The sequence below is a fragment of the Chanodichthys erythropterus genome, chromosome 24 (assembly GCF_024489055.1).
Source record: "Chanodichthys erythropterus isolate Z2021 chromosome 24, ASM2448905v1, whole genome shotgun sequence".
Lineage (NCBI taxonomy): Eukaryota > Metazoa > Chordata > Actinopteri > Cypriniformes > Xenocyprididae > Chanodichthys > Chanodichthys erythropterus.
The window spans coordinates 7594844-7622487 of record NC_090244.1 but is presented as its reverse complement, the minus strand read 5'-3'; the positions used below and the strand labels follow the sequence as shown (position 1 = coordinate 7622487).

The following is a 27644-nucleotide window of genomic DNA, read 5'->3' as shown; positions in this document are numbered from 1 at the left end:
CAAGCATCTGTGTACATATGAAATGGTGCACTGTAAAAAATAAATACAACTTAAAGAAGGTCTTCTGACAAATGTTAAAGGAATAGTTAACCCAAAAATGAAAATTTGATGTTTATCTGCTAGATAAGATGTAGGTGACTTTGTTTCTTCAGTAGAACACAAATTATGATTTTTAGTAATATAATGCATGGCATTGGTAACAAAATCTATGAGAGTAAAAAAAAATATGCACAGACAAATCCAAATTAAACCCTGTGGCTCGTTACGACACATTGATGTCCTAAGACATGAAGCGATTGGTTTGTGCGAAAAACCAAACAGTATTTACAGTCCCCTCCAAAAGTATTGGAACAGTGAGGACTATTCCTTTATTTTTTCTGTAGACTGAAAACATTTGGGTTTGACATCAAACAATTTATATGAGACAAAAGATCAACATTTCAGCTTTTATTTCCAGGTATTTACATCTGGATCTGATACACAACTTAGAAGATATAACCTTTTGTTTGAACCCACCCATTTCTCATGTGACCAAAAGTATTGGAACAGATTAACTTAAAATAGATTAAAGTGAATAAGACTTAATATTTAGTTGAAAATCCTTTGCTTGCGATAACTGCATCAAGCCTATGACCCATTGACATCACCAAACTTTTGCATTCTTCTTTTGTAATGCTTTTCCAGGCTTCCACTGCAGCCTCTTTCAGTTGTTGTTTGTTTTGGGGGTTACTCCCTTCAGTCTATTTGTTAGCAGGTAAAATGCATGCTCTATAGGGTTTAAGTCTGGAGATTAACTTTGCCAGTCTAAAACCTTCCACTTTTTGCCCCTGATGAACTCCTTTGTTGCTTTGGCACTGTGTTTTGGGTCATTATCTTGCTGCATGATGAAGGATCTCCCAATCAGTTTGGTTGCATTTTTCTGTAAATTGGCAGACAAAATGTTTCTGTACACTTCAGAGTTCATTTTGCTGCTGTGTTACATCATCAATGAAGATCAATGAGCCCGTCCCAGAAGAAGCCATGCAAGCCCAAGCCATGACATTACCTCCACCGTGTTTCACAGATGAGCTTGTATGTTTGGGGTCATGAGCAGATCCTTTTTTTCTCCAAACTTTAGCCTTTCCATCACTTTGGTAGAGGTTAATCTTTGTCTCATCAGTCCATAAAACTTTGCCCCAGAATGTTTGAGGCTTGTCTCTGTAGTTTTTGGCAAATTCCAGCCTGGCCTTCTTATTCTTCTTGCTAATGAGAGGTTTGCATCTTCTGGTGTAGCCTCTGTACTTTTGTTCATGAAGTCTTCTGCGGACAGTAGACTGTGATACCTTCACTCCTGCCCTCTTGAGGTTGTTGCTGATGTCACTAACAGTTGTTTTAGGGTCTTTCTTTACAGCTCTCGCAATGTTTCTGTCATCAACAGCTGATGTTTTTCTTGGTCTACCCATTCGAGGTCTGTTACTTAGTACACCAGTGGTTTCTTTCTTCTTCAGGACATTCCAAATGGTTGTACTTGCTATGGTCACTTGCTATTTGTGCAATGGCTCTGATTGATTTTCCATCTTCTCTCAGCTTCACAATTGCTTGTTTTTCACCCATAGACAGCTCTCTGGTTTTCATGTTGGTTACACGTCTAACTATAAATGCAGTCTGCACAGGCAAAACCCAAATCTGAAACTGAGTGCAGACATTTAGTGCTATTTATTGTTTGAATAATCAATGTAATAGGACACACCAGGGCAACAAAACACACCTGTCAGTCACATGTTCCAATACTTTTGGTCACATGAGAAATGGGTGGGTTCAAACAAAAGGTTATAACTTCTAAGTTGTGTATCAGATCCAGATATAAATACCTGGAAATAAAAGCTGAAATGTTGATCTTTTGTCTCATATAAATTGTTTGATGTCAAACCCAAATGTTTTCAGTCTACAGAAAAAATAAAGGAATAGTCCTCACTGTTCCAATACTTTTGGAGAGGACTGTATATCATTTTTTACCTCTAAAACACCACTATGTCCAACTGCCTTGAGCGCGGGCACGGCATTTTGTTACCATTGCCATGCATTATACGACTGACAGACTGCAATAGTTGGAGTTAAAAATCATCACTTGTATTCTACTAAAGAAACAAAGTCATCTACATCTTGAATGCCCTGGGGGTAAGCAGATAAACATCAAATTTTCATTTTTGGGTGAAATATTCCTTTAAGAAAAATCTCATTGCACCTGTTGGATTTAATATAATTCCCAGTCAGAGTATGCTTGCCTCTACTTTGCCCATTTCATGTTATGGGCTTTGAAAATCAAACATAATGGTGAAAGAATGTTTGTAGTTCCTTGCATTGTTAAATGCTAAACAATCTTTTATTTACTTGACATGATTTTTTTAATTCAGTAGACTGCCTGTCATTCAGCAAAAGTAGTCAGTTGTTAGTTAATTTAACTTAAACTAACTTAACTTAAACTTTTTTTTTACAGTATACAACAACAACCTTGCATGACCCAAAAACAGTTTGTAAACCTTTCCATTGGTGCACAAATAAATATAAATAATAAATCACTTTCTGCCTTTAGAAATATAATTTCATTTGTCACTTTAACAAAGGATTAAATCCATTCACCATATACACCTTCCATGATTGATAGATCACTTGACAAGCTTCCAGCGAAAGTCAATATTCAAGATGTTTCAACAGAATGCAACTTAAGATCTAAGACTGGAACAACCAGCTGGTCCACTACTGCTTATTAATGTAAATGTTTTAGTTAATCATTAGGTAAATTCCATATCCTGACCTTTCCAAATTCCTGATATTTGTGTCATTGGTGAGTTCTGTTCTCTTCACATTAACTGAGAACTGGCGAATGAGGCTTTGGCAGTCAGCCACCAGGTTATCCCCATCAAATGTCTTGAAGTGAAAGTTTCCCCACATGCTGTAAATGCTGTTGACATGGTTTTTGGCCCAAACTGGTGAAAAAAATAAAAGAGACTTACTCCAGGATTCACCTACATGTTATGTTTCAAGCACAGTTTTTCTTAAACTTTGTTATCCTTTGAGATGTTTATGAAGTTTATATAATATCCACCTCAAGTGTGCTTTTGATTGAAACAAAGATTCATTGAATTTCATGAATTTTTAAAGTTTGAAAAGTCTTTTTTTATTCTGCTTATTACTTCTGTATAGCCTATTACAGTGTCACAAAATAAAACAAAATATGCCCAATGAGTTTAATGTGTAGGTCCACTCAGACAAACAAAGCAGCAGTTTTAATTAGAATCTATTAATAATTTTGTTACTTCAGTTTCTTTAAACATACACTGTTAGACCTTGCTGTAGAAAAACGGCCAAATTCTGACAGTAACAAACCATTTTTCATTAAAACAGTAATATACTGTAGAAAACACTGAATTCTGGGTAATATTTGTCATCTTCGAGAAAATAGCCTACAGGAATATATTGTTAGGTAACAATGCTCAAAGTCAACACTCAACACAAATATCAACATCTAAACTTCTGTTAATTCTCAGTAAGATCTTATGTAGAACTAAAGTTAAACTGGTTAGTAATAAGTGTAATAAATAATGTGTAATGCCTGGAAGATAATTACAATTATAATTCTTATAATTACAGTTATAATTCTGCTCGTAGTTGTAGTTTCTGCTTGTATTTATTCCTTTCTTGTTCCTCTTTTCAGTAGTTCATCATTAATACTCTATCATCACTTAAATATAAACTTAATTATCTCACTGCAACACAGCATCATTGTTACTTTTATTCTGTAGTGTGGACACTACAGGATGTTCCTGTGGGGTTGAAAGGGTTAAAGGTGTAACCAGAGCCGTTAAGCTCTGGGTGTAACATAAAAAGACACACCCACAAAATGTATTTTAACAGCAACAAACTGTTAGTTCAAAAACAGTTATGTACTGGCAACACTGTTGCCAGTAGTTTACTGTAAAATTGAGTTTTTGTGCTGAAGAGTAGAGCCTGTGCTTATGTTCAGGTCAGGAGAAGATCTAGAGATATTGGTGATATGCTGCACGTTGTTTTATTTAACAAATGGTGATTGTGTAGTTACTAGTTGCTGGTGTAGGGACAGGCTGTGTCCGAAATCGCATACTTCCCTACTAAATAGTATGCGAAAAACAGTATGCGAGGCGAGTAGTATGTCCGAATTCATAGTATTCAAAAAACAGTAGGCGAGAAGTACCCGGATGACCTACTACTTCCGCCCGAACTCTGTAGTAGGCATTCGATGGAAGCTGCGCTATCCCGTGATGCCACAGGAGAGGATTCTTCATATTCATATAAAAAAATGGCGGAAAGCGGCGATATGCAGCTCATTCAAGTCCTTAAGTACCTCAGGAAAAACTGTGTTTATTGTGGTTAAATTGCACTTGTTTAACATTATGTAAGTAAACGGCTGACTTATTGAAAGTTTAAACAATGTAATGAGAAGATTAAGAGTTGGCTGTAAAAAGATGTTTAATCATTATTACTGACAGCACATCAAGCTAACGAACAGGTCGAGATAAGTTACATCCGCTTGCTAACACTGTTTTATTTAACGGAGACGTTCGTTGTTAAGCAGTTTAATGAGATTAGAAAACTTAACGGACAGCAACATTCAGGCGGTAGTAGTTTATAGGGCTCACAGTTTGTAGTTTTTTTAGAATATGTATATTATTATCATTGTATTTATTTGTATATATTGTATTTAATGTTTAGGCTGTGTTGTGTATTTCTCTCGCCCCCTTCTGTCTATCTACACATTATTTATTTATTTATAATGTATTCAAATTTGTTCATTGATTCATGTCTTTTGTTTCTCGTGTATTTTTATATGCATTCATTTTTAACAATAAATTACTTAATTTCATTGCTTCAAATCAGCCTCTGTCGTGATATTCACAGATGTATTTTTATTCTGAGGTAAAATTTCCTAGCTAAATAGGTGATTATACTATTAACAAGCTGTTGAAGAAAGCGTGATCTGCGAGCAGCTGACCGACGCCTCCTTTAAGCTGTTGATTGAATTATTAAAAAAATAATGCATTAATATGCATTAAAAAAAAACATTTCTGATGAAAGCGAAGTAGAGCAGGCCCTTTAAATTTCCGCGCTGTTGTGACGACGCATGACAAGTGACAACATTAACATGGCGGATGTAGTACGTCCGAATTCCATTCATACTATCCATATTCATACTATGGCTGCGTTCCACTCCAGTTTTAGACATGCACTCGCGAACTTCCCTACACACTTCCCCTCGGGGGAATCCCTGCCGCCATTTTGAAGTGCGTTCCACTTCGTGAAGTGGACGAGGGAAGTTTACATGGACAGACCCTCGCTCCCTCGATTTTAACCGAGGGAGCGAGTCTACTTCACATGTACACTTCAGGCAGCTCCATAACCCACAATGCAACACGATTATGACGTCACCGCATATCGCGTTTAATTTACCCTACCACAAACAATTCTATGATATATTAATTATTTTTTTAAACATTTAAAACTCACATATATACATATAGAATGCTGTATTAAACAAATTTGTAAGGGGAAAAAATAAATAATAAATCAGCTCCATTGCGGATTCCAAGTGATCAAGGGCTTAGGATGTTCCAGTTTAGCCCATTGCAAAGGTTCCGCCAGAAGTGGGCACTCGTGCAACGTAAGCAATGACGTACATCCGAGTCAACGAGACCGAGGGAAGTTAGCGAGGGAAGGGCATTTAAAAACTGAACTGGAACGCAGCCTAGATAGAACGTACTGTTTTAACGGTCGAGAAGTACATTCAAATGTAGTATGCGATTTCGGACGCAGCCACAGTCTTTTTATTTAAAATGTTTTTAATAGTGGTGGGCCGTTATCGGCGTTAACGTGCTGCGTTATCGGGCGATAAAAAAAATATCGCCGTTAATCTATACTCAAAGTTGGGTTGGGAGCTGGGTCTATACTACACAAGTTATGATGACTTTCACCTTGATATTTTAGCGCGGATGTATACCTAGCCGAATTGACCCTTCGCAAAGACCCGCTGTTGCTTTGTCCGACAAGCCGTGGCGCTGTCACGCCACACACAGTGATAAATGCGTCACGGAGCAAAGAGGACTCTTGACAACATGTCGACAGACAAGACAGAGCAGGTTGTTTATGATATTTAACAAAGTCCCAGCTTTAAAACTGTGTAATTTTTTAAGAATTTCAAACAATAAAAACCGTTTTGTGGCTCTTTAATGTGTCGTGACCATGGTCGTGACAGATTGCTGTAGCGCCTCAGCCCAAGAGCCTCGTAAACCGATCATCTCTTACTACGAGTCCATTTTTAGCATCAAATAAACATGAATGAAAATGAGAATCAATGTTGTTTAAAACGCGGAAAGTGGTCAATATACACAATTTTTCAAGTTTAACTCCACCGAGGTTAATCTTCTAACTCCTATCCACTTTGTTGGACAAAATGGCGGATAACTTTTAGTCATACTACGCCCTAAAAGTACGTACTCTTTCTGTGAACAAAAAGTACTTACTTTTGAGTGTGTAGCAAAAGAGTAGACAAGCTTTGGGACATACTATCACGCCATACAATTGCATCTTTGCTCTCTGTCGCATCCAGTCACCGTAAACTGGCCTGTCAATCATCCTCCACATAATCATTTAGTTAATTTCCTACCGTATCAGAGAGAAATGCAGCACGTTGATCTGCAGTCGCGAGTCTTTTATGTGGAGAACTCTCCTCATATTAATGTATAAAGATGCATTTAAAAGTTAATGGCCAATCAGATCTTTATAAAAGTTCACATTGGTATTTGCAGATGAAAAATAACACATATAACATAAATATATATATATATATATATATATATATATATATATATATATATATATATATATATATATATATATTCTATCAGTTTGAACTGATTATTAGTCACTCAAACAACCTCTCAGCGTCTCAGCGTCGATTAACACTTTTTACTCGTGTTTGTAGTTCTGAACTGAATCCTCGTACAACGCGCAATGGGTTGTGGGCAAGCCTCTATCCGCTTGTTAAGTCGTGACGTAAGGAATGCCGTTTCCGGGTCCAAGCCTCGACTCGTTTCACTTGAGATTGCCATCGATGGCCGTTTATGAGCGATATTTATTCATATTGAACATCAATCATTTAAAAAAGTTAAACATTTTAAATACTTACAGTCTACACAACAGTCTCCATGCTCACAGCGTCACAGATATTAATATTTTAACGATTTATAAAAGATGAATCATTGTCTGGCCATCTGGAATTTTGGTATGGAGATAAAGGTTATGATTATATTACGCGATCATCGCGTAAACGATTGGCCCTCTGGCTTGTCAATCACTGCCATTACGTTTCTTGTGAGAGACGTGCGTAGCTGCACACTCCAGTAACTTTCCACACTCTACAGGCGCCGCATGCAATGCAGTTACCTGTTACCTGCGGTGAGTCCGACATAATGAATCCACTAACACAGCCAATGCCGGTGGTAAATACTCGTGTTCCAATACTCGAGTTTTGGGAGGCGTTCCCTCGAAATTGTTCTTACGCATGCGCTCATTTCAAAAACTCACTAACAGCCTTTGGTTTCTCAGTCGACGAAAAGATCCTCTTTAGCACCTTTAAAGCTGCAGTAAAAATGTATTTTTTTCATATTTGTTAAACCTGTCATTATGTTTTATATTATATTATATTATATTATATTATATTATATTATATTATATTATATTATATTATATTATATTATATATTATTTTATATTATATTTTTAAGAACTACACAACTAAGATCATTTCAAAACAGGCCTGCCCGTCCCCTGCCTGATGCTTCCTCTTCTCCTCAAAGTCGCTATGGGTGTGAATTCCTCGTCGGAGCTCATTGACTCGATGTCAAAACTCGAGCCGCATAACACACAAATAAAATGTCACGCACTGTGCAAAGCAACTATTGAAACCTGCTAATTCACTGGCTTGTCATGTTGCTGAAATGATGTACTAGCAAACCTTATTTAGCATTACATATCGATAGAATAATTACTTGCATACTGTAACGTTAGTTACCGTTATATTATCATACTAGCTATTTATTACTAATACAGAAATAGTGCAACATCATATAGTTACATTACATGTATTGCAAAATACGTAATGTTCTGAGGACCAAGTTTGTAGTCAAAGTATGGGAAGGCCATAGTCAATGTAAATCATATTGTTGATGTTTCGTCCATATCAGTGAATGTGCCATAACTGTTTATCCCTTACTAGCCTGCGCGTTCACGGCAGGCTCCGTTGTGATGGGGGAGGAGCTGTGGAGGGAGGGCTGTAGCGCAGCAGAGAGCAAGGGGGAGTGACCTGTGAGTTGTGCTTGTTCAAATTTTCAGGCTAAGTCAACGTTTTCTAAAAACTCCCTACTGCAGCTTTAAATCTGTGAAATGACTTAAAATGTCATTCTACAGTTAAACATTATAGATTGTTAAAAGCTAACTAGTGTATTCCCTCACATTCAGGGTTTTCTCTTAAGTAAAGAATATTTCTAAATTACTTTCAGCTCACAGTTTTTATTTTGATACTTATAAGACATTTGGTTTTGAAGTGTTGGTGCTTGGTTTTATTTTCAGTGCATGCAGGCTGGCACCTATCTGGGTATTCGAAAAAATCCACAAGACTGTAGTTGATGCTCTGTATTATGCTTTATTGATTATAATTCATTTAATTGGAAGGAAAAATACAACATTATATAATGCATTATGAAAGATTGTGAAGAATGAAAGAAATAAGAGACCAGAATCCCCTTTGAGATATAACTGAACAGATTATGCTTAAAGTTAACCATACCCCTAGATTAAACCACAAAGAAAAAATAAATGATGCAATATTTTCTAAAATAATTTTAGCCACTAATGAACCACACCATCCCTATTGTCATTTTCAGTTATTAAATTATTGTTAAAATTATTAAAATTATTAATTATTAAATTATTAAAATTATTGTTTTATTAGTGTAACATTGAGTCATGTTCAGATCAGCAGTAGTCAAGCTCAAGCAGGGTCTTTTATTCTGAGGTTTTGTTGTCTACACATTTGGTAGGTGTGCACTTGCAGCTCTCTACGTACATGTAGACAAGAGTCTTGTTGCTGTTATCGGCACACGTGGCCAACGCCGTTTGATTTCTGTATTGATCCATCTCGCAGCAAGAACAGTCGTTCATCATGATGTTCTTTTCCATTGAATATCTGTGCAGGTTTTCAAAAAAACACCAGTCAGATGAGTGTAAGCTGAATGTGCTCTTATGAATGCATCCTGATATACATTGTACACACACACAAAAAAGGTTTGGATGCATAAGGCACACTTAGAAATGACAAATTTGCTAACAAATGATGTTGGAGATTTTTTCCAGTGCCAAGTTCTCTTTTCTGAGTAATTATTATCATTATTATTATTTATTTATTTTTTGATCTTTTGAGCAGCTGGTGCCAATGCACTTTTTAGTGGATGTGTTAAGTAATTTCCCCTCTTTTTTATGAACATATCAATGTGGTGTCCCATTACTGTTTTTGAAGCATTGTTTCTTTTTATCCAGGGAACTATTATATATGCAGAACTGGGTAGATTACTTACAAATTGTAATCAGTTACTGATTCCAAATTACATAACAAAAATGACTACTTTTTGATTACTTTTAGATTACTTTTGACTAAACTCATTTATCACATTGATTTGACTAAAAAGGATAAAAAAAAATATTTTATGTAAACCCAGTGATCAAATGCTGTGCGTCTCAGTTTTCATTGATATTCAAATGACTAGTGCAATTCCACAAATCTAGAACATATCTGAACATATATAAGCAGAAGACTTTTTTAGAAAGAAAAATTAAAAAGATACAAAAAAGAAGAGGGGAGGAATGAATTATGAATAATTTACTGCTATTTTAGGAATAACATTTAGTCATGTAATCAATAAAAAAGTAACTGTAGTCTGAGTATTTTGAAATGTAATATAATCTAATTACAAGTACTTCATTTTTGGAATCTGATTACGTAATCCAGATTACATGTAATCAGTTACCAGCTCTGTATATATGTTAGATAAACTATTATCTAACATAACATTAACCTAGCATAAAAGTAGCAAGTTTTAAATGTATCAAATGTCTTTAACCCCTTTTTAAAATGATGGTTTTGGCCTGTTCCACATCACGGGTCTTAAACTTCTTGACTGAATACTCAACAATCTTGACAATCTGTTGAATTGTCTTGAATTCAGTGCAGTGTATTAAAAATTATTAATAAATTAATTTTAATTACCAAGCACAATGATATTTCTCAACCCTGTTACTCAAGCAAAAACTAATATTTTAATTTAGTTTTATGAGCAGTGTTGGGCACTTTACTTTAAAAAAGTAATTAGTTATAGTTACTAGTTACTTCTCACAAATAGTAACAGAGTTAGTAACTGAGTTACATCATTAGAAAAGTAACTAATTACCAGGGAAAGTAACTATTGCGTTACTTAAAAAAAAAAAAAAAGTCAAATAACTTGAATCTCCCCAATATTAAATATAAGTCTAAGAATAAATAATTCTTGATCCGACTCGTGACTCATGATCCGCTCTTGCTTATGAAATTTCTCTGTACTGTACAATACGTGTTGGTATAGCCATTAAAGAAAATGTAGTTCCATATTTATGTTTAAATAGTCCTATGTTATGTTTTAAATTAATTTACTTGATTATGAAAAATGAACAGTATAAGTAAGATGCATCATAAGATGCGCAATATATCGGGAGACAAGGAGTGGGTCAGACATGATTTTGACCACTTCATTAAGTTTTGTTTCGAAGAAAGCCTTTATTTAAAGTGAATTTCGTTTTGTAAAAATTGTATCTTAATTTTAATCAATGTTTCATCAACCAATCGCCTGGATTTAATAAATAAGAAGCAAATATAGCAGACAATATAATTATAGCAGGCGCAGGCGCGATCACTGGCGCGTGAACTGGAGCGCGTCTTACAGGCTAGAGAACCGAAACTCAGCGGCTGCTTGCCTCACATACATGAGAAATATATCTATAGAAAGCTTGAAATATCTAAAAACGAAAAGAAATAGGCTACTCTGATTATGTAGCCTAATCCGAATTAAATGTACATTCTCCCTCTTGGTGCGTCCAGTATCCGGAGATGATGAGAGTCAGTAATGTCAACTTCATCTTTGCAGCCGACACTGACTCAGAAAACATTACTTTATTAATAAACAATTAAAATGTCTCCTTGCTGTTTTTGTCACATTCATAATCATTAATTTTGCCAGTTCTATGTAGCAAGCTTTATGCATGCGCTATAACCTATATTACGATCATTATTATGGTTTATTCTATCCAGTATTTAAGAAATTCAATTAATATAAATGCGATTAGTCAACTAATGGCTTAAATGAATTACGTTTCTGGAGGTGCTGACAGATTGGAGTTGCTGTTTATCGCAGTAGACAGGACATTCGAACCAGAAAGATGCTTACATTTGACTAAAAGGTTTTTGTCTTTATGCTCAACTAAAGTGAAATAATGAGCATATTTCCACTTTGAGAAACTCGTTTAGCTCTTGCCTTGACTCGCTATGACTGCCGCACATACTTGAATAAATGGAAACACACCCATAGTGCGTCTTCGTGTTTACAGTGGTTGGCATCCACCAATCCTACAATGCGTCGCTGCTGTAAACAGGTTATGCTGTAGGCCAAAATTATTAATTAAATTAATTAATTAAAAAGTAACGCACAATTAACCATATGGTAACGGTAATGGAGTTAATTTATTTAAAAAGTAATGCGTTACAGTATTAGTTACTGTCAAAAGTAACGCGTTACTGCCCAACACTGTTTATGAGAAATACGTTTACCTATCAAACAACAAATCAACATTTTGTCCCAAGCTAGTCCCTACTGAAAGCTTAAATTAGGCTGAATTTGTAACCCCGTTGTCCATTTTTGCATAGATTTTTCCCCTTAAAAAATATCTGTATTGTATCATTTAAAATGTTATAATATTGATAATTATTTAATGTTTATTTCCAAATGTTGGTAACAGGGTTAAAGGGTTACTTCACCCAAAAATGAAAATTCTGTCATTTATTACTCACGCTCATGTCGTTCCACACCCGTGAGACCTTCGTTAAATGTCAGAACACAAATTAAGATATTAGCTCCGTGAGGTCTCCATAGCCAGCAATGACATTTCCTCTCTCAAGATCCATAAAGATACTAAAATCATATTTAAATCAGTGCATGTGACTACAGTGGTTCAACATTAATATTATAAAGCTACGGAGCACAAATGAATCAGTGTATCGAATGTGCTGTTCGGAGCGCCAAAGTCACGTGATTTCAGCCGTTGGCAGTTTGACACACGATCTGAACCATGATTCGATACACTGATTCATTGTGCTCCGAATCTTCCTGTTTTGAAATCGGCCATCACTAAATTAGTCGTTATTTATTTACTTTTTTGGCACTCCAAAAATATTCTCGTCGCTTTATAATATCATTATTGAGTCACTGTACTCACATGAACTGATTTAAATATGTTTTTAATACATTTATGGATCTTGAGAGAGGAAATGTCATTGTTCCCTATGGAGGCCTCAGCGAGCCATCGGATTTCAACAAAGATATCTTAATTTGTGTTCCGAAAATTAACGAAGGTCTTACGGGTGTAAAACAGCTTTAGGGTGAGTAATAAATGACAGAATTTTCATTTTTGGGTGAACTAAACCTTTAAAAATAATAATAATAATAAAATGCAATTAAAATAAAAATTCACATTACAATTTGTAAAACATTCTAAAGTTGACAATCCAGATTTCCTAAAGGTTAAGAATTTATTGACTAGTCTTTGTTTGTGATCAACAGGTGTGTAATGCTCTCACATTGATCTGCTGTCACAGTGGCCAGTGCAGGAAGTAACTTCTACTTTGTCAATGGAAGTGCAACCATCGACATGCAGATGGGTGATGTTCTTCTCAAGAATACAGTTGCTGGGTTCACCTGAAAGATGATAGAGGCAGGTAAGCTTGTGGTTTATTTTCATGAACAATACATGCACTGCATTTTGAATAGTGCCCATTATATTATTTTTACTTTATATTAATTTACTTAACATCAGTTAAATGAGCTACATAAACACAATAGGGTGGACAAAACCATTTTAACATTAAAAAATATTGTGTGTCAGGATATTTGTATAAAGAATATCTTACAGACTTGGCAACATCCATCTACATCATACTGTATTGTTCCCTGCAAAGACACAAATAATAGAAAATAAAACATTATTTACACATTTTTTTAAATCTCTCAAAACATTTATCCAGTTTTCCAAAACATATTGCATAGTAAAAAGTACATACTTTACTTTCTTGAAACACTACAACACAATTTTTAATCCCAGGTTAAAACAGTTAACACTGCCATCTAGAGTATTATAAGAATAATTCATACCATTTTGTCATCAGTTACTCACCCTTTATTACTTTCTGAAACACAAAAGGTGTTATTTATCGCAGAATTTCCAAGCTGGTCTTTTTTGCATGTTGACCATGGCTGTCAAACACAACTTAAATTTTGGTCAGTTCCTCATATATTGTTAAGAAGACCTGGAATAAGAGTATTATGGGCTAGTTTTAATGTTTTTCTGAACCTGACAGCCCATGGCCCCCTATCCTCTTTCACTGCTTGGAACAACATGAAGGTAAGTAAATGATGACAGAATTTTTTCCCTTCTTTAAAGCGGAACTCAGTAAGATTTGCGAAGCTCCCCATAGAGGTTCCTTCAGTGAAACACACTGTCGTAAATACTCCAAGCGCAGCTCTGGACTACAACGACTACAACGCTCACCAGCGCAGTAGTTTTGCAAATACAGCACAAGAAATCTCGATGGAGGTGGGTAATTTTCGAAATTGTCTTATAAAGTCATAATATATACATTGTTTTTGAATTACCGTAAAGCATTTTGTCACTCTCGCGTGAACGTGAACATAAGGGCGAGATTGTGTCGGGTCGATGCAGCGTTTTCTGGTGTAGACGTGCCAGAGGGGGTTAGTGCTCACCTCAAACACACCACTACAAGTCAATTAACCATCGTAAGGACTTAGAAAACTATTTATGAAGGTAAAAAAAGTTACTTAGTTCTGCTTTAATATACTAAAAAAAAAAAAAAAACTATCTTTTGTTTTGCTAAATTATGAGTGTGTTTCTTTTGCTCTGTTAATTGTTTTAACAGCATTGATCTCAGTCAAAGTCCCTTTAAGACAAGTCATTTCACTCAGTGGCCATCTTTGAAACGCCTCTCGGGCATTCAAGTGCAGCTCCTATCTCTTTAAATGGGGAAACATTCTCCAAAGCTGTTTGCCAAGCTTTACATTAAATTTGATATTTGAAATTCAATGAAATCTGACAACGGCTGTCTCATAAATCTTGTTTCTTCATGCTTGAAGAACATGTTTAAGAAAAAAAAATGTTTAAGAAAATAAACTGTGTCAAAATCCATACATAAGAACTAGCAATAGGCATAAAAAATACACAAGCGTGTATGTGTGGAGTTGAAGTTAGAGAATCTACTTACAGGCACACAGTCATTTGGATTAATGTCAGGGCATGTTTTAATGCTCTCTACCATCACAAATGAGCCATTCACTTCATGGCATGTACCAGTCGTACATTTAAACTTGTACCCCTCTCGATCCTAAACAAAAAGACAGACAGACAATATGAGGATTGAAGAATACAGTACATTATTTGTCTAGTGAACTCAAAGAATGAAGAAAAGTTTTAGAATGTTTTCAAAAATACCTTAAGAATATGTCTAGTTTTGTCTGGTGCATCATAAATACAGGCCACTTGAGTACATGATCCACAGCACCCACCTTTGTTCACATAGTCAAAGCCCTTGAAGTGTAAAAACAAGTTTTAGTTTTAATATTTCACTCCTTTTTACGGACTCACTAAAAAAATCCAGGATCTGATTCACAAAACATTCTTATTTTCAGTTTAAGAATAAAGTTACAAATATTTTGTATTCCTAAAAATACTTCATAAGAATGTTCTTATCTTTGTTCTTAAGATTGCTCTGTAAATAACTTCTTTAAGTTAAGATAACCTTTTACTTGCCTTAAAGGTGCCCTAGAATTAAAAATTGAATTTATCTTGGCATAGTTGAATAACAAGAGTTCAGTACATGGAAATGACATACAGTGAGTCTCAAACTCCATTGTTTCCTCCTTCTTATATAAATCTCATTTGTTTAAAAGACCTCCGAAGAACACGCGGATCTCAACATAACACCGACTGTTACGTAACAGTCGGGATCATTAATATGTATGACCCCAATATTTGCATATGCCAGCCCATGTTCAAGGCATTAGACAAGGGCAGAACGTCTGGATCTGTGCACAGCTGAATCATCAGACTAGGTAAGCAAGCAAGAACAATAGTGAAAAATGACAGATGGAGCAATAATAACTGACATGATCCATGATAACATGATATTTTTAGTGATATTTGTAAATTGTCTTTCTAAATGTTTCGTTAGCATGTAGCTAATGTACTGTTAAATGTGGTTAAAGTTACCATCGTTTCTTACTGTATTCACGGAGACAAGAGCCGTCGCTATTTTCATTATTAAACACTTGCAGTCTGTATAATTCATAAACACAACTTCATTCTTTATAAATCTATCCAACAGTGTATAATGTTAGCTTTAGCCACGGAGCACTATCAAACCCATTCAGAATCAAATGTAAACATCCAAATAAATACCATATTTACACGATTAGACATGCTGCATGACGAACACTTTGTAAAGATCCATTTTGAGGGTTATATTAGCTGTGTTTATGCTGTTAAAGGCAAGCGCGAGCTCCGTGGGCGGGGAGCACGAGAATTTAAAGGAAGAAATGGGAAATTAAGAAGACATCCAAAACCAGGATTTCTAACCAGTGGTGTAAGAGAAGGTGAGCAGAGAGGACAAGGGTGACGGCAGGGAAGAAGAGGTCGGTGGAGAGGTACAGGACATATATTAAATGAGATGGTATGAAGAATGCAGACAGTATAGCCAAATGTGAGAAAATGTCTTTCCATCTTTTTATATATGGTTGGAGTTTGCAATATAAATCAGTCACATTCTTAACAGACACAACTGGCACTGTAACTGTTCCAACTATAAATGATGGTACATTTATTGTTGGCCTTGCTGCAGTAATGACAAGTGTAAAGTTTAATTATTACCAGAGGGCAAGATGCACAGACTTTTTTAACACATTTCACAGCATATTGTTGAGTCTGTGGGCCTTTATCCATTTCACAGTAACAATCCAAACAAGGCTCCGAAGGGATTTTAACTCCAGGCTAGAGAGAAGAGCAAAGTGAGCAATGTAAACCCAACATGTATTGTTCACAAAAAAAAAAAAAAAGAAAGAAAAAGCTTTTAATTGTTTTATGATGGACTTTTTTATTTATTTATTTTTATTTTTGTATTTGTATTTGTATTTGTAATAATTATTTAATGAAAAACTCTAAAGCAATATGGGACATATGGTCCATTCACATTTGCTTCTGTCATCTACCCACCCTTATGCTGCTCAAAGCTTGCAAATATTATCAAAATGTCAAAGCTGTAAAAATGCAGACCAACATGGTACTGATGAATTACACCAGATAAATGAAAATGACAACATAGGAAAACATGACATTAAATGTAACAGTGGTGTTTGCATTTGTGTCGTTTTAAAATTCCAGTTTTTTCCTATTGTATGTAAATAGAGTAAACAAATTAACCTAGCACCTCACCTTGTATTCAGTGTTATTGTACACACAGACTTCTTTGCGCACTGGACAGAAAGATAAATAATATTAGAAACTGCTTACTAACTCAATTCAGTAAATCCTCACATTTACATATGTACCAAGTTTGTGCAGTAAAGCACAGAATATGTCCATTGAATTTCCTTGTAAAGTTTGTTTTACTGTAGCAGCAATAATATATTAATAATTACTCAGATTACTGGTTTAAATGTAGATGAAGGAAAAATCTGAGACTTACCACAGGGTGGACAGCAACTATTATTATTTTTATATGCTGCTAACTCAAACCCCACATCACATTTCTTCTGAAGACACCGCTCAAGATCACACACTAAATGGTTGAGATGAAACAGGGAGTCACTTTAAAAGTTTGGAAGCATTTTGATTTTGAATTTTTTTTTTTTATCAAAAGTGTTCATACAAGGTGGTCTCAAACTAGATAAGTAATTTTTTGTTTTGTTTTCAAATTGTCTGAATGACTTGTAAGTGCTTGCCTGGTTCAAATTATGATGTAATATGTCACAAAAGTACATGCTAACAAGTTTTATACATTTAGAATTACTTAAAAACATTTTTCATTTTGACTAACCACAGGTAGAACAGCAGTTTATATCTGTTGTTTTGTATTCAGGGCCACAGGGTTGCATAGTAGGACACTTAATAGGCTGTTTCACAACACCAAAGCTCTCACTGGAGCAGTTGTATATGGTACAGTTAAAGATCCATGTATCCCCGGGCTACAAAAGGAGAAGATCATTAGTGACAGTTAATGCTAGTTATTATAGTTTTGATTATGAATAGGCTGACTAAATTGAGTAAAATGAGAAATCATTTCAGAGTTACACTACCAGTCAAAAGTTTGGAAACATTACTATTTTTAATGTTTTTTGTTTTTTATGAATGAATATTATCACAATTTAAAATTGTGGTTTTCAACATTGATAATAACTGAGCATCAAATCAGCATATTAGAATGATTTCTGAAGGATCATGTGACACTGAAGACTGGAGTAATGATGCTGAAAATTCAGCTTTGCATCACAGAAATAAATTATATTTTAAAGTATATTAAAATAGAAAACCATCATTTTAAATGGTAATAATATTTCACAATATTATTGTTTTTTCTGTATTTATTGTGAAACAAATGCAGCCTTAATGAGCGTAAGAGACTGTGTTCAAAAACATTAAAAATAGTAATGTTTCCAAACTTTTGACTGGTAGTGTAGCTTGTGGCAATGTAGTTAAAGGGATAGTTCACCCAAAAATGAAAATTTGATGTTTATCTGCTTACCCCCAGTGCATCCAAGATGTAGGTGACTATTTTTCTTCAGTCCAACGCAAATTATGATTTTTAACTGCAACCGCTGCCGTCTGTCAGTCAAATAATAGCAGTAGATGGGAACTTCAACTATAACAGTAAATAAAACTTGCTTAGACAAATCAAAATTAAAACCTGCGGCTCGTGACGGCACATTGATGTCCTAAGACCCGAAACGATCGGTTTGTGCGAGAAACCGAACATTATTTATATAATTTTTACCTCTAATACACCACTATGTCCAATTTCGTTCAGCTTCCTGTTAGTGAGGTCAAAAAACGCGTTGTGATGACGGAAGTCATGTCTCGCCCATATACTTCAATGAGCGCGAGACATCACTTCTGTTGTCAGAGCGCGATCTGACCTCACTAGCCGGAAGCTGAACGAAGTTGGACATAGTGGTGTATTAGAGGTAAAAAATTATATAAATACTGTTTGGTTTCTCGCACAAACCGATCGTTTCGTGTCTTAGGACATCAATGTGCCGTCACGAGCCGCAGGGTTTAATTTGGATTTGTCTATGGAAGTTTTTTCGACTATTATTGTTCAAGTTCCCAATCACTGCTATTATTTGACTGACAGACGGCAGTGGTTGCAGTTAATCATAATTTGCGTTCGAGTGAAGAAAAAAAGTCACCTACATCTTGGATGCCCTGGGGGTAAGCAGATAAACATCAAATTTTCATTTTTGGGTGAACTATCCCTTTAAGACTCTCTGCTTTTAACACAAGGCTGCATTTTCAGTCCGATATGGTACATTTTATGTTGCTTTTGAAGGAAAATGTAATCCACAACAAAGACATACCACTCTAGGTAATCCATCAGGGCCCATGCAATCTACAAGGTGAGATTGATACAAAATCAACAAAAGTATGGCATCAAGAGCATTTATCTAAAAAAACACAAATAGTAAATGAAGTAACATGTCTTACCGCAGTTAGGTGTACATTTATCTGTCGTTGAACTAACTAGATATGTGTTGTCAGGACAGAAACAACCTTCCATGAATGTTTTTTGACAATCTTTGCCTTGGCAATCTTTCTCCACAAACTTATCATTGTATCTGTTATTTAAATACAATAGAAGACTGTTACATACTGTAATATTTGGAGAATTCAGTATTACATTTACTCAACACAAAGATGATGTTATGCCATGACTAGAGATTAGATCATTACCTTGTACTGCAGGTTTTTTCTATTTTAGGCCCACACGCCTTGTACACTTTGTGTTTCGGGCACTTGTATTCTGTTATGGAAACCAACAATGAATAAATTCAGAGTCCTCTTATAATGTTAGGTATGTTTACTATATCAACATAATGTATTGCCACAGTTGAGTATTTAAAAAAATACTGAAAGAAAGTACTCTGTTATAAAGTACTGCAATGGTGGGTTAATTTCTTACCACATAGCCCTTTGAGGTCAGCTGAGTTTTTCCAGTCAACACAAACAGACTGCAGGCCACATTGCTGTGCATAGGCATTAAGACTGGTACATGCAACAGACTTATTATTAAGAGCGCATGCATCATATTTGCATGCTTCATAATAGTTTTGATATGGAACGACCCCATGGCATTTTTTAAATAATCTGTGAAGAAAATCAAAATTGTGACTATTGTCAGTATCAATATCATTTTTTTTTTCAGAGATAAAAATAAAATATTTAAAGGGACAGTTCACCTAAAAAAAAAAAAAAAAATTCTGGTGATCCTAAAGACATTGATTGCCTTGTTCAAGTTTGTTTTATTATGGCTAGAGCTAAATTTTGCAGGACAATGGTCCTTTGGAAAAAGTCACCATGTGACTTTGTTTGTTGCGTTTCTTTTTTTTTTTTACAGACGGTGAGATTTTTAAAGAACCCAAATAATGAAGCTGAATGGGAAGGGTGATGTCAAGCTCCCAAAAGTGATCTCAAACCTGCCAAAATTTTAAGGCATCATAATTGAATGAAGAGCTACAGTGGAGGTCAAAATTAAAAGTATGCTTTCAGAAAATAAGGAATATAATGCTCCTGTATAATGCTTTTTCCTATGGACCAAATTTACGATACCTTTATTGTCCATTTTTGTTATTTTGGAGCTTGACAATACCTGCAGCCCTTTCACTTTGAATAGCAATTGTATGGGGGGAAAAGCAGTCAGGACATTTTTAAAAAATGTCCCCTTCTGTGTTCAACAGAATTTCAGGTTTGGAATGAAAGTATTTTCATTATTTGGGTGAAATATTTCTTTAAAACAATGAAAAATGGTGACCTGTGTAATTAAGTATATCACGGTTTAATATTATAAAGTTTAATAATTCTAGTCAGTGTCACATACATGAAATTTATCACATGTTCCTGTGATAAATTAGCTCTGTTCCAAAACCTAGTGAGCCACCTTACTATCTACTGCCTACATAGAAACAGTCAGATCTGCTTTTTTTTTTTTTTTTTGAGGTGGTGGGGTGGTATAAAAAATAATCTGAAATCAGCATATTGTCAGGGACGGTCTAGGGTCCTCAGAAGAATGTATCATAGTAGGCAGCATGATTATATAAGCAGCTTTCCAAGTTGTGGAATAGATCAATTATGCATATTACAATTTCATTTTGAAAGATTAAAGCTTTGCCTTACTTGCCCTTGATGAGTTCACAGGCCTTGTAAATTTCTGGTAAACAGCTTTTATTTCTTGTTTCATTACCAGAAGGCTGGCATCCCGGGGGTACCATCCACAAGTCTGCCATTTGCTCACAAGATGTGTGAATTGTTCCGTTAGGGAGTCTGCAGTCATTAGCTGTGTTATTGTCACAAACCCCTTAAAAATGACAGAATTAAAACAAAATTAAACTATTTAGTTCAAAACTTTAGTCTATACTAGACCAAGGATACTGATCTTTGTACAAGTCCAACGGACAACTCCATTAACAAATTTATTTTTCATTGTCATTATAAAATGTCAAGTCTTCGTCATTAGTTAGGAACCTGGGTGTGTTCTTTGATTCCAATTTGAAAGCCACATTTCTAGCATCTCTAAAACCACATTCTTCCATTTTAAAAATATATCTAAACTATGTCATATGCTCTCAATGACAAATGCGGAACAGTTAGTTCATGCGTTCATGACCTCAAGGCTAGATTACTGTAACGCTCTACTGGGTGGTTGCCCTGCATGCCAAATAAACAAACTCCAGCTGGTCCAAAACACAGCAGCTATTAGCCTGGTTCAGTCAACACTGCACTGGCTCCCTATTAAGCATTATATACATTTTAAAGTTCTGCTAATTACTTACAAAGCACTAAATGGTTTAGCTCCCCCGAGCAAGCTCTTAAAGTCCCCCTGAAATCAAAATTTACATTTTTTAGCTTTTATTATGAATATGTTAGCCTTAAGGTTATGAATAAGCTGGTGTGTTCCAAAACAATGACAAAATTCGCATTTAGGAGATACAAGTATTCAAAACTTACAGTCTCTCACTTCCACTAAACGGATTTTCATGACATCACATCACACTTTAGCTTCTCATAAAATCTTCTGTCCAATCAAATGCACTCTAGAATCTGAAGTCTCGCCCCTTCCTACACTATCAACAGACACTGAAGCTGTGGCTGAAATCGGTCATTTATTCACGCATTTACTAGTTTCTACATGGTGATTGGCACATAGTGCACTATATAGAGGATAGGGAACGATTCAGACAGAGTAAATATCTTTCCTTTGACGTGAATGAAGTCCGTTTTCGCATTAGTGTCATGTGATCGGCTGCAGAGACACAAGAGCACAGAACGGATCATATGTGTGAGTTGGCACTGGCCAAAAAAGGTATCGGACCCATTCGAATTCCGCACAGAATGCTGTATATAAGCAGAGGTGGGAAGTCCAGGGGTCAAAGAGTAAAAGTCCTGCCATATTTTTATTCCACCCACTGAAGCATTAATGAGATAAATAAGTGTTTAATTGAGTGATGATTGACCATTATTGAAGACACCTGATGATAACAAGCAGAATCACCAAAAGAGAAAATCACTATTTTTAAGTTACCATCATAGAGGTCAGGGTTTGATTTAGTTGAGCTCTTGACCCTTGACTTTTTAATATTATAGTTTGTTTGAGCAGTTTTAACTGCATTAAAACCCACCAGGCAAGCAAAGTTAGAAAATGAAAAGTGATCAGGTGGTGTTGGTTATGTTTTCACATAATCATTGTTTGATCTAAATCACTGAATTCATTTAGAGCCAAATTTTAGTTAGATTTACATTATTGATTACAACAGCACTGTGAATCTACAGCAGGAGATCAACTTTATCAATGCAAAATTTTTTTGAAAGTTGTCCTTATCAAAAAAAAAAAGATTTGTTTTAGGCACACACAGACATCAAGAATCAGCATATGAATCTCAACGACGGTGACAAGCAACATATTCTGATAAACATCAACTCTGAACATTAGAAAACAAGCTACTAAAAAGTCACAGAAAAATAGCAAAAATGAAAACAGTGAGAATAAAGGAAATTACTAAGACAATTAAGCAAATAATTTATTCATGCAGCAATGCATGATGGGAGGCATGGATGAATTTTGATTGGTGGCACCCAGAATGCACTACAACATGGCCACCACTGTTGAGATTCACAGACTGATTCCTGATGTCTGTGTGTTTAAATGAAACTTTTCTTTTTAAATCAGAACTTTAAAAATAATATATTTTTGTATTGTAAAAGTTGATCATCTGCTCTAGAGTCACAGTGCTGCAATCAATAATGTAAATCTAACTCAGAGATTGAGCTCTAAAGAAGTTCAGATCAAATAATGATTATGTGAAAGCATAAGCAACACCACCTATTCATCATTTCATGTCTGGTTGGTTATTATTAAATATTTAAGGGTCAAGAGCTCAACTAAAACAAACCCTGACCTTGACGATGGTAACTTAAAATTTTAGATTTTTCTGGTCAATCATCACTCAATTAATCACTTAATTATCTCATTAATGCTTCAGTGGGTGGAATAAAAATATGGCAGGACTTTTACTCTCTGACCCCTGGACTTCCCACCTCTGTATATAAGCGATATAAAGGACATTATGAGGAGAAACGTTTAGTGATCAGAAGGAAACAGAGGTTTTACAGAGTCTAACGGCTCTGGTGAGCTGTAACATAAACAAAATGCTATTGACTATTTAAAAAAAAGGGCGAGACTGTTCGATATATCGCCCTGTCTTCCTGTTTCAGTTGATATTACGTCAACACATTGAATAATGCTGCACGTCCCAACACTCTTCATTGGGCCTTTGACACATTATAGTCCTTCATGTCTATTGCGATCTCCAAATTCTGGCCAGTTGATAATATCACAGAATATCACAATCAACCACAGGCGGTAGATCCATTTCCTATTTAGCACACAAACTCTGGAACAGTCTTCCTAGCATTGTTCGGAAAACAAAAGCACAGTTTAAATCTAGACTAAAACACATCTCTTTAATGTGGCATACACATAACACAATATCTTTTTTTTTTTTTTTTTAAATTCAAATCAGTTAAATTACTGTTAGGCATGGGCGTAGGTTTGGTCTCAGCTTTGGTGAGATTCTTTTGTTGTAAGATACCAGTGATTTAATGGTAATATCCTTTTTTATTTCAGACTGTTGGCAATACAGAATATCATATCTTGAAATATAAACGCTCAAAGAATGCATTTAATAGCAACATATTAAACCGTCTATTTGTATATTCGTAATCCCTTACTAAAGTAGCCCAGACATAAGAAAAATGTCAGTCTATACAATTGTTTTATATTTTAGATGAGGGAAATATACAGCATTATGGACGTGACAAAAAAAAAGTCACTAAGTTTTGGCTGACAACATATTTTTTAGGAATTCTGCGAATTACATTGCGCAAATCAAAAGTAAAACTGGCCACCTAATGAAGAAGGGTTGGCTCTCCACAGAGCAAAAAAAATTTATTTCATTTTTCGTGTTCGCATAAATGAGGAAAAAACAACGTTACGGATGTGACCGGTCTGAAAGCGGCACATAAGACTGCTTTAAAACTGCTTTAAAACTTTCACAGAGACCTCAAGCAGGCATTTAAATCACCAAATATTGAAATCTGGGATACCAGTATAAGACTGCACAATTTATCAACATTTTACTAAAGTTTATACCAGGGCTTAAAAACGAAAATTAAATCACTCCACTCCGAGCAGAATCAGTTTTTTAACGTTTCTGTTCCAGCATTCCTTCTGTATTATAAACGTTCTGAAACTGGTTTGATTAGAAAAATAAAGGTTAATAACATTTGATGTTATTATTGAATAATATTAGGCTAGTAGGCCTATATATGCTATAATGTTGAGTGATTTGATATCGCAGACTAAATAGCCTACCGGCAGACAGGAATAACTATATGCCAATTTACTCATTAAAACCAAAGGTGTTCATTAGTGATTGTACAACAAGAGCAAGGACACGTTGTGTGCATTTTGTTTTGTGCTTTTACCAGAACGAAATGCTCGATTGTCTGTGTGAAAACTGCGCGTGTGCACGAGCGCCAAAAGAACTGATAACAGCAGCAACGATCTGTAAACCCTAATGCTCAAAATACTTAATTCGTTTGAGTAGGACAAACTTAAATTAAACAAATTAGTTCAGTTAAATTAACTGTTATGAGTATTTAAAACTTCTTTTACTTCTGAGTTCACAGCACTGACATATTTCAAGTAAACTAAACTGTTTTAGTTGCAGCAGATTTCTAGTTCCCAGCATGCTTTGCATCAGACTGTCTAAATGTTGAAATAAAGTGTTATTTTGTGTGTTTTTGCATAAGATTAACATAGGGAGACATAAGTTAGTGTTTAATGTTGTGTTATGTTGGGATTGACAGGGGGTTCTGTTATGTTAGTTTTGTAGGTTTACCATTCTGGTGAAGAGTAGACCGTGTGGTTAGGTTGAGGATGGGCTGCAAAACTTTTAAAACCACATATACTTTTATGTTTAAAACATATATATGTTTTTTGATTACATACATGCAAGTATATATTGACAGTCTCTTTTATAGTTATAATAGCATGTGTTTTTTGCTAACTAACTAATTTAACCAAGATTTGAATGTGATGTTTATGTAAATTAACTATATGTACTTGAGTAGGGCGAGGCTGAGAACTGTGGGAGCGAAGGAATGCCAGTGATGTGATTGTTAATGAGAGACACCTGTGCACCACACTAGCATTGCTCCACTTCCATGGCTCTCGGCCCCGCCCCACTTGTCACAAAAAAATTAAGTTCTACTAACTTAAAAAAAATAAGTTAGTTAACTTAAATGTTTCGAGGTAATAAGTTTCCTCAAATGTTTTGAGTATTCTGAACTTATTGAGTTTTACAGTGTGGCCATGATTTTAGAAACAACACATTCTAGTGGATAGATCGCCTCTTATTTATCACAGACCTATAGCCTATCTTATCGAATTGAGATATTTCTTTCTTTTTAGGTAAAATTTTTCTCTGAGTTTAAGTAAAATTTCTGAGACGTTCCAGAAAAATTCTAGCAGAGAGACAGCTGAAAGCACACGCAGTTTTTTCATATATTTGTTTTATTTTACAAAAGTACAATGGTTTGTTGTTATTGTGAGCGTACACAAATAAAAGTACACCATTTGTAGTCTTGCACTAGTCTATAGGCTATCGCCAAAAATGAGGGAAGGACTGTTTTCAGTTGTTTCAGCTGTCATGAGGAAAAAATCCATCAGAAAGCGCTGACGCGTTTGTTGGCCAGAGGGATAAAATGTAGCAAATTTAGTTTAATATTTATAGTGGGCTATAGCCTATTATTATTGTTATTATTATTTAATTTCATCTCGATGATTATGATAATTGAATAGCATGACGGATGCGCAATGTTGGGAGACATGCCAGCGGGTCAGACTTGAGTTTGACCACTTCATTAAGTTTTGTTTTATAGCAAGTCTTTCTTTAAAGTGAATTTCATTTTGTAGAAATTGTATCTTAATTTCAATCAATGTTTCATCAACCAATTGCCTATATTTAATAAATGGAAAAAAAAACAAGAACGTCGGCTGTGGAATGGATTGAAGTGCGTACGAAGCCATGTTTCCGCGGCCTTTGAATAAGGCTGAAGCAACAGGCATCTTTCTTCCCCTTTTTATTTATTTATTTATTTTTTATTTTTTTAAATAAATTTCTTTTATTACATGTCTTTATTGCTTAATTAATCGATAAGATATTTTTGGTCTAATAATATAGGCTATTTTAGCTGGTCTAACAATATATTTTCAGTAATTTTGATCAGTGCATCATGATAATTCATGTATAGTAAAAAAAAAAATAAAGAAACAACTCTAGACTTATTGGCTAGGCATGGAAAAGTCCCAGTAGCTGACCATTAGCAGAGCTGGCGATGGGGTAAATACGCTTGGGCAATATATAATAATAATAATAATAGCCTAATAATAATAATAATAATAATAATAATATACTAATAATAATAATAATAATAATAATGTCTCAGCAAAGACTGAAAATTTTTCCCCTTTTTGTAATTTAGCACTAGCCTATTTTCTATGATCTTCTGCTTTCATTTTTGGCTTTCAGTTGGATGCTTTATTTTCATCTTTAGTCAATAGGTTGCTTCTTATGTCCCCTTTCTTCCTTTTGGGTGGCATCTACAAAGTACAAAAAGGGGCAAAAAAACCCAGAATATTAAAATGTTTTTACTCTGGCCTTTGTATGTGGCAGAGAGACAGCCCTGGTAACTTACCGTCGGCGTCGTCAACATGCGCACGCACGCACACACACACACACACACCAACTGCTCGCTGCTAGTGCAAGCACAAAAGTAGTCCCCGCCCGCGCGTGTAGCCTGTCAGATACCCCGCCACCAATCAAATTACGGGGTTTCTTGTACTGTCGTCGTCCTGGCCGTTAGAATCGATCCAGAAACCAGTGCAAAGATCCAAATAGCAGTTCAAAGGAGCTTGCTAAATATTGGTGGGGACAAATTTGTCATCTCAAAATATTGATAGGGACTAGTACCTAGCGTCCCCCCCTAAACCTACGCCCATGCTGTTAGGCTACATAATTTAGGTCAGCCAGAACCAGGAACACTTCCCATAACACCCGATGTACTTGGTACATCATAAGTAGAATTATACAGTATCTACGATAATATTAGTCAGCCGGATTAATTAATATTGTCAGAGAATCAGAATAAGATCTGTACTCACCACATAGTCCCTTAGTATTACCATGGAAGTACAAGGATGGGAGTTTGACAGCAACAGCTAGATGACTGACTAAAATGATAGCTTTTATATTAGTTATATTCACAAGGACTGAAATGTCAGTAGTGCTGACGATTATATCTTCAACTTGATAGGTTGGCATTATCAATGCATCATTAACATAGACCTGTGGGAAACAAAAGGCATTTTGAAGTTACAAT

General features: G+C 35.2%; 1 protein-coding gene across 1 annotated transcript in view; it reads right to left on the bottom strand.

The window, feature by feature from the left end:
* Window positions 1–13296: 13296 nt before the first annotated feature.
* LOC137015604 (mucin-5AC-like) overlaps window positions 13297–27644 on the bottom strand; it is a 65991-nt gene continuing 51643 nt past the window's right edge. Inside the window, 12 exon segments of the mRNA XM_067380652.1 lie at window positions 13297–13318; window positions 13429–13445; window positions 14644–14763; window positions 16866–16906; window positions 17119–17211; window positions 17470–17617; window positions 19007–19038; window positions 19134–19264; window positions 19380–19449; window positions 19609–19793; window positions 20820–21000; window positions 27427–27610. Of these exon segments, the coding sequence (XP_067236753.1) occupies window positions 13297–13318; window positions 13429–13445; window positions 14644–14763; window positions 16866–16906; window positions 17119–17211; window positions 17470–17617; window positions 19007–19038; window positions 19134–19264; window positions 19380–19449; window positions 19609–19793; window positions 20820–21000; window positions 27427–27610 (1224 nt within the window).